Source organism: Corapipo altera, unplaced genomic scaffold, assembly GCF_003945725.1.
Source record: "Corapipo altera isolate COAL_440 unplaced genomic scaffold, ASM394572v1 2b, whole genome shotgun sequence".
Lineage (NCBI taxonomy): Eukaryota > Metazoa > Chordata > Aves > Passeriformes > Pipridae > Corapipo > Corapipo altera.
Window position 1 is genome coordinate 7630993 of NW_020884874.1, and position 8163 is coordinate 7639155.

At 40.0% G+C, this 8163-nt stretch overlaps 1 protein-coding gene and 1 long non-coding RNA gene across 2 annotated transcripts in view; one reads left to right on the forward strand and one right to left on the reverse strand.

The window, feature by feature from the left end:
• Positions 1–1651, forward strand: part of QRSL1 (QRSL1, glutaminyl-tRNA amidotransferase subunit A) — a 14825-nt gene extending 13174 nt beyond the window's left edge. Inside the window, exons 10-11 of the mRNA XM_027633948.1 lie at positions 419–624; positions 1115–1651. Coding sequence (XP_027489749.1) covers positions 419–624; positions 1115–1326 — 418 coding nt within the window. The 3' untranslated portion in view covers positions 1327–1651. The remainder of the gene's footprint in view (positions 1–418; positions 625–1114) is intronic.
• Positions 1652–2725: 1074 nt separating this feature from the next.
• On the reverse strand, positions 2726–7950 carry LOC113942829. Its single transcript, XR_003526067.1, has 3 exons — positions 7904–7950; positions 7297–7431; positions 2726–3167 (listed from the first exon to the last, which is right to left on the reverse strand). It is a non-coding gene; the product is annotated as an uncharacterized LOC113942829 (long non-coding RNA).
• Between the last annotated feature and the right edge of the window lie 213 nt (positions 7951–8163).

Sequence of the window (8163 nt, forward strand, 5' to 3'; positions counted from 1 at the left end):
TTTTTGGGTTGTCCTGTGTGGGGCCAGGAGTTGGACTAGATAGTCCTAAGGGTCCCTTCCAGCTCAGGATATTCTGATTCTATGAAATTTAATATACAGTTTAGTTTCCAAATGGTCATAAAAGTATTGTTTTGATTTTGTAACGATTGTTTTGATTTGTAAGGGTTTTGTTTTCCCCTCACTTTTCTTTAGCTGAATGCCCTCATCTCTTCCTTCTCTGACAACTTTGCTGCTATGAGAGCATAAACACCATGTATGGTGACTAAGCATACAGTATATCAAAAACTTAAGTACCAGTGTGAGTCAAAATTTTATCCAAAAGGAATACTGGGCTTGTCTTTTCTACAGTACCTAAGAAATTAGATTCTGCATTTTTGGAATTAAAGTGTCATGCCCTCATGTCCGTATTTCTTTCTAGGAACTATGAGAAGTACTTTGTCAAGGCACAGAAAGTCAGACGTCTCATTGCCAATGACTTTGTGAAGGTTTTCAGGAGCGGTGTTGATGTTTTACTCACTCCTACCACTCTGAGTGATGCAGCACCATATAAGGAATTCATCAAAGAAGACAACAGAACCCGCAGTGCACAAAATGACATCCTGACACAGGCTGCAAACATGGCTGGTGAGTAGGGACAGGTATTAAACTATGTTTTCCCCTGCCTAGCAATTTTTAATGTCTGGTCCCTTTAGCTATTTCACCTCTTCTTTAGAATCAAGATATTTCACTCCCATGTTGTAATTCTTACAGTGATAACCAAGTGTAAGGATGGTTTATTAAATGCTTGAAAATGTAAGACTAGATTTTAAAGTAGGGCACTCTGGAGCTGAGTGTGGGCTGCAGGTAAGATGAATTCGTTCAAGTTCTGGAGACAAAACTTGAATCTCTTTCTAAGGAGAACTGATTATCTTTTCAGAGATGATGGCTCCTTAAATCAGTCTAATTAATTTCTTGTGATCACCTAGCAGTATCCTTAGTTCATTGACTCAAATTATTTTAGCTAGTCTTTCTCCGCTACATAATTTTTCTTCTGCTTCTCTTAGAATTGTTACAAAAATTACTCCAACTACTGTTTAATAGTAAGTCTTTGTATGTGTATCTTTTTTTCCTTCAGGACTGCCAGCCATAAATGTCCCTACAGCTCTTTCAGAGAGAGGCTTGCCGGTTGGGCTTCAGTTCATAGGACGTGCATTCCAGGAGCAGCAGCTTCTCACAGTAGCCAAATGGTTTGAAAAACAAGTACAATTCCCAATGATCCAGCTAGAAGAAGTAAAGAGGCATGACCGTGATGTTTTTCAGCATAAGAAATCTGCTTCTTTTTCATAACACTGTACTTGCTAGTCAGCTAAAGCAAGAAAGCTGTGGGGATGGTCTAAAGATGTATTCTTGCAGTTAATTATCCTTTGCAGAAATAATAATCTGTTTTAAGAAGACCTTATGCAATAATGCAGGATGGAATCCCAACACCTTGGTACTCTGTAATTAAGGCAAAGTGAATCATTAAGTAAACATGTTTATGTTATTAAGAACCATTTCTAAATGATATTAAAAACACCAAGTTGAAATTATGTATCTTATGCCTGTGGAACTGATTTTTTTTCCATCCCTAGACTGCATGTAAGGTATCTGGCCCATTAAAGAACTAACCTGAGCTTTTGTGTGAAAATTTCATGGTTGCCAAAGGGTTTGGTTTCCTTCTGGAGTGTAGACTTTTGTAATGGCAACAACCAGACAAGCTTTGTTGGAGCAAATGTATTAAGGATCTGTTCACCAAGAGTTAAATACAAAAGGAAACAAGGGAATAACAAAGAATCATAGCATCGTTTAGGTTGGAAAAGACTTTTAAGATCATTGAGTCCAACTCAGCACTGCAAAGTCCACCACTCAGCTGTGTCCCTGGTGCCACATCTACACATCTTTTATGTGATGCTTATTAAGGTCACTGTGAGAAAAGTAAATCAGGCCTGCATTTAGATCCCTACTTTATCAAAATTTCAAGATGTGGAAATGTTAGTTCATTTAAAAACATAAAAATATTCTCTACTTCTAGCTAACTCATGCAGGAGGTGAAAATAACCTCCAGGTTTACAAATCATGCAGATTACTCTGGTTACATCCATGTAAAAATGATGAATTCCAGATTTCTTCTGGGAAAAGATGCCTAGTGGTCTTGAGTAGTTGTTTTCTTCTTTTTTCATCACTGTTCTTTAGAATCAGCACTTGAAATTAATACTTACTAAGAAAGAGATCGTCTCAGTGTAACTCTCCATAAGAATACTACTACCTATTCCTTCATGGGCAGTCATTCAACACAATAGTAATTTGAACTGAATTTCCAAACGATCAAGTTGTAGACTGGAAGACTTACTAAAGAGCTAATAATAACCTGTTTTGAATGTTGCAGTTTCCATTTCTTGGCAGTTAGAAAAATATGAAGGATGAAGCTTGTGGATTTGTTTTTGCATCAGATGCATTTTCAGTTGTAGTCTACAGCATGCGCAGGTGTAAATAGTGTAGGGTGGGGAAAATGACTGAGATATGGTCCTATATGGAAACATATGGAATCTTCCTGAATTATGTCTTGTCATAGCCTATATTGCCACCCATATAAAACAATTAGAACCTTATTTCTAAAAATTGCACAATTGGTGAATTTTCGATACACCAAGGTGAGTTATATCAATACCTTTCCAACATGATTAAAATGGTACACAATTAAAAATCCTACATGACAAAAATTCTAAAAATGAAATTAAATTCTTCAACACTAAAAATCAAGATACAGCCTGTTTTCAGCCAGATTCTATCTGAATTTTTCCACAGAACAGTCTTCAGGGAAATTGCTTTTCTGTCAGTGGGTGATGATGAATTGAAGATCTCAACAGACTTTTTTTGCTGTTGTCTTGTTCAGTAATTTAGATATGCTGTAATCATGCATCTTGTCTTATAGCAGCTTGCTGACCAGAGCTCTTGGTGAGGTTATCCATTATCCAAGTTGATATACATGGATATATACTTGCAATAGCTGCTCTTTGATCTGTAGTCATGTCCCAAACCAAGACCTACCACTTGCTGTTTCTGAAAGTAAGTCTTTTTCCCAGAGTTTGAGATAAAATTGTGGCTGTGGAGAGCATTCCTGGATGGACATGGAGCAGCTTGGAGTGTTACTGACAAAAGAGAACAAGCAGAGAATTGTGCTTATGCTTGGCAGTCTTTCTCTTAAAACTTCTCTGATACAAAGAGAAATCTGATGGAAAAACTGGATCAAGGCAAACATCCCACTCCTTGTTTCCCAAGCAGCTAGAGGAGGGGTAGGTGAAGATGAACTGTTCCTATATCTGAACTACTTTTTTTAAAGCAGGACTCTGATTTCGGTCTCCAGAATCCTCTAAACAAGCATTCAGATGATGATAGCAATTGATTGCTCTGAGACAGGTCCTTCAGAGTTTCTTCTCCTGGCAGATTTCTGAACTTGCAATAACTGCAGTGAAATACACAGTGGAGAAGGTACAAACCAGACAAACAGACATCCATTTTGCATGGTCTTTCTGTTAGTAGTTGAGACCCATCTTTGAATTAAAGGTAGTAGAGACTCAAAAACCAAACTCCTGGGTAAATACTTAAATTTCTGGGCTATCAGATTTCAAAGCAGCCCCAACAACAGTTCTACCCTGCTCCCACTCCTAGCTGGTTTGCATTTTTGGGGACCATATGCTTAATGCTCTTTCTTCCCTCCATTTTCTAAGACTGGAACTTCACCAAACCCGAGGTAAGAACTTAGGAACCAGCATAGTCAAGCAGCTTCAGGATGTAAGCAAGAGTTCCTTATGTTGTGCAAGAGAATAGCTAAGAGACTTCTGCTCTTTTTATATGAGAAAAACTGTTCAAAGTAGTTCACTCTCAGCCCCTCAGCAGTTCCTGAAGGAGCTTAACACCCCAGCTTACCTGTAAGTGTAAGTGGTTGTGAGGGGTATATTAGAGCAGAGCTTTGTGCAGCTGCTCCCAGTGCATGGTCATGTCTCCGGAGTTATGAACAGAAAAGTTTCTATACCAGATAATTGGACTCTTAAAACTACTTGTTACAGAAGTAAAGGAATTCCAAGGAGCAGGAAGGTCTGGGTATATAAAAAAAAAACAAAAAAAACCCCACCTGCCTATACACACATTTTGTACAGCTGCCTTGAAAAACGATTCACTGAAATAATAGAGTTGGAAGTTTCATGACATTGAAGCACAAGCCACAGCAGGGGGTAAGGTGTAACCTTAGCACACAGTGAGCCCAGATAATTCCAGTGTTTCCTGAAGGAAACAAAAGCTAGAGCTTTAGCAAACAAGCAACCTGCTCTTAGGTGCAAATTGTTTTTTCTTTAGGTAATGAGAAACTGTAAGAACATTGTATAGTGGAAAAGTAATTTTTGAGAAGAAAATTATTAAGAGGTTTTGCTTAAGATGATTTTAAATACAATTGCAATTTGATATTGCAGTTTATGTGGTTTCCACATACATGTTTTTCCTTCAGCCTCCTCAAGGGCACTCAAAATAAGGAGAAATTCAAAGCAAAATTTAACCTGTCTGCTGCTACTTCTCTATTCCCCCATTTCTCAGTTTTTGGGCATTAGGCACTTGTAGTAACTGCAACTTCATTGTAGCTTCTCCTTACATAGTTCTGGTCACTTCTCCGTCACTTTTATGATTCACCTAGGAACTAATCTATCTGTAAAGCTGCAGTAGGGAATGGGCTTTGTAGCCTAGTTGGGGTGTCCCACGGGCCTTCCCCTCAGCTCTGCCCCCCCAGAATACTGAGAGCAGTACCACTGGACTCACATACAGATGGGCACCTGAAAAGGAAGGAAGAGGTGTGCACAGCATATCTAAAAATCTCTGCTGGGGTTACATGGCAGTCATACTTCATGTTAAATTGATGCCCATAATGCCACTAGAGAGGGCAAGGAAATCAACCAAAAACTCAGAGAACCAAAAGAGGTTTATCTAATTTTGTTATTTTTCAGTCTGTCTCTAAAATAAAAAAGAAGATATTCAGTTGCAGGAATGTTAGAAAGAGGTAGCAAATGAAAAATACTCTCAAGCTTCTTAATTAGCTCACCACACCTTCGATTTACTAATGTCCAGACGCAATTAAGCGATTCCATGCGAACCTTCTTTCATAAGCAGAAGAAAGGATTTTTTTCCCACCCAGCACAGGCATCTTCATGTACTCACTGTTGAACAGCAATAAAAGGTGTCTTTAGATCAGGGGAGCAGGGTACTCAGGGAAAGCAGCAGGAACCCATCCAGGGGGCTTTGCCAGGCCCTAAGTGGCATTTTATAGCCCATGCTATGGTCTGATAGCCACACAATAAGGGTCTAAGTGCTGTAGAGAGTCACAAGCCAATGCTGTGGCACAATATCTGACGAAATGGACTTCAAAGAGCTGGGAACTGAATCTTTTTCTGCTAAAGAGACTGTTCTTTGTGTGTCATAGCCCGTGGTGTATGGATTTGTGTGTCCTGCCTTGCTGCACTGATTGTGACGTATGGTGCACGTGTTGCTGTCATGTGTCAGCTCAGACTCCTGGGGCAGCAACAGAGACTCTTGGGGTTAGAGGCCTCTCTTCAGGGGATGCTGCATTACAGTGGGAGAGGAAAGGGGCTTGGAGTTACAGGGCAGAGGACAGACTGTCTGAAAGGACAGGAGTGTGTAAGAGGCTGTGATAAGGGGGAGGGAGCAGAGGTAGTAGGTGATCAGTACTGGCTGGCAGCAACTGGGCACCTGCCTGTACTGTGAAGTGGGGCAGCTGCTATCTGCTAACATCAATCCCAAAGGGGAGACAAATGCCCACACTGCAACGTATGGAATAAAAGCCCTAGGCACTTCACTGTGCCACCCAGGAGGGGACGTTTCAGCTTGGGAAGTGACATGGAGAAGCACAGAAAGGTTGTCTAGGCAAGCTTGAAACACTAGGAGGTAAAAAACACACAAAAGAGGGGAAGTATTAAGTGTCATAGAAGCTGGTAACTCACTTGAGAAGCCAGAGACTTGCGAGAGGAAGATTGAAGAGATAAAGGACATGGGTTTGAGGAAGCACACAGAATCACAGAATATTCTGAGGTGGACAGGAACCACAAGGATCATCAGAAGTATTCTGATGAAGGAGGGACCCTGACTTCATGTTCCTAAGTTGCATTCTTTGAAGGTGGGTAGCTTTGAGAACAGAGTCTGCTTGATTTAGTCCAAGACCAGAGCGTTTAAGACTTGCGTTTGCAAGCTTTTAGTGCCAAAGTGAGTGCTACTCAGGCACATATAGTACCTGGCACAGACACACAAAATACATGCTTAACAAAGACCAAAACCAAAACATGTTATTAACTAAATACTTCAGGAAGCCTAGGAACATACTGCGAAAGGGACCTCGTGGGCTTGATCTCTCTTCATAGATAACTATTTCATAGTCATGTCTATAAACTTATTAAAATCTGCCTAAGGAGTATTTTTTATTTCTTCCTCCTATTAATATTCCAGAATCTTTTGTTTAGAAATTTAAACTATGGCCAAGGCACACACACTCCTATTTGCTCAAGGTATTATTGTTCTTTTGTTTAAATATGCCTTCTCAGTCCTTGTGTTTAATTCACTCTCGTATTTATAGAGTACAGTTGCATTGTTCCTTGGCCTTTATTCTGCTCGAACAGTTTACTCCTGTGTATTAGAGTGCCCTGTGCTAATCTCTGTAGCCGTTCACTGCACCTGCTCCAGCTGAATCCACATCTTCCAACATAGGTGACAAGAATTGTAAGTGGAATTTCAGGTGCACTTTTACAAGTACAACAGCATTAATATTTCCCTGTCACTCCTGAAAAATTCTTTTGCAGAACACTCTGGAATCACACTTGTGTTTTACTGAGCCACATTATACCATACCAATAGCTCAGAGCCAATTTATGATTAACCAATGCACTCAGGGCTTGCCCTGCCTCTTTTGCTTTCAATGGATAAGCATTTCCCGTATGAGCTGAGAGCTCATTATTAAGCCTCTAGGTTCATGACCCTGCACTCCTTCTCGTCACTGCTATTCAAATTATCGGAGTTTTCCAGTTTTTCCTGTAGAGTCCAACTCTCCACTGTTTTGACAGTAACTCTCAGTTTCGTGTCATCAGAAACAAAGAATGTGTCCTTCAAATAACTTTCCTTATCACCATAGCTTTACCCTCATTGCAATCATTTTCCAAGCCATTGCTGCTAATGGAATTAGAGCAAAATAAAATCCAGTTTCTCCTGTATGGCCTCTGTAAGCCTCACCTGTGCCTTGATGCATTGTGATGATGGGCCCATCTATTGACAACAGCAAATACAGGTTGAGGAGCTGCAGCCAGCCTTAACAAAAACTTGGAGGTTTGGCCCTCACTCTAATCCATGATTGGCTTGCTTGGAAAGCTAAAAACAAACAAAGGCCCGTTGCAATAAACACTGTGCAAGGATATCAAGAAAAGAACTTGCCCCTGAAAAGAGCTTGCGTCTATTGTGCATCTATCCAAAACCCCCGTAAAAACCCCAACAAAAAAGCCACCCTAGGATAATGAGCTATTGTATCCACAGCACTGGAAACGCAAGAGCCTGAATGATCCACTCTCAATTGTGAACAATGGAAACACGCTGAATCACTAAAACCAAACCTTCAATAGGCAAAATGCAGCCTTGTCACTAAGACAAACTGCTAATAACAACAATGAGGCTTGGAACAGCTTGTATGGAGCCCAACTGGCTCTCATACTTCAGCTGAAGTTCATCCAAAGTTGAACAGGGAGGTCTCCAGATGGTCACTGCAACTGGGGTTAGAAGGAGGTGCCATTATGTTACCTTCTTGTTCATACACAAAGTGTAGAATTTGATGAAAATTAAGACTTACCCCAGAGGAGTGGACAGGACAAGCCATGAAGGAAAATGGCATCACTTACACTGGGAAGATACTACTTTAAAAGGATATTCTAGTCATAGCACTTTGACAATTATTAACTTGAAAAACAGAGGGGGAAAAGTACAATTGTGTTTCAAAGTTTGTGCTGTTTTTTTTTCTTACAGCATGTAAAATAAATGTATTTTATGTAAAACAATTTCTTTTAGAGAAGAAAACATCTAACTTCACAGTATTTAAACAGATAAAAACCA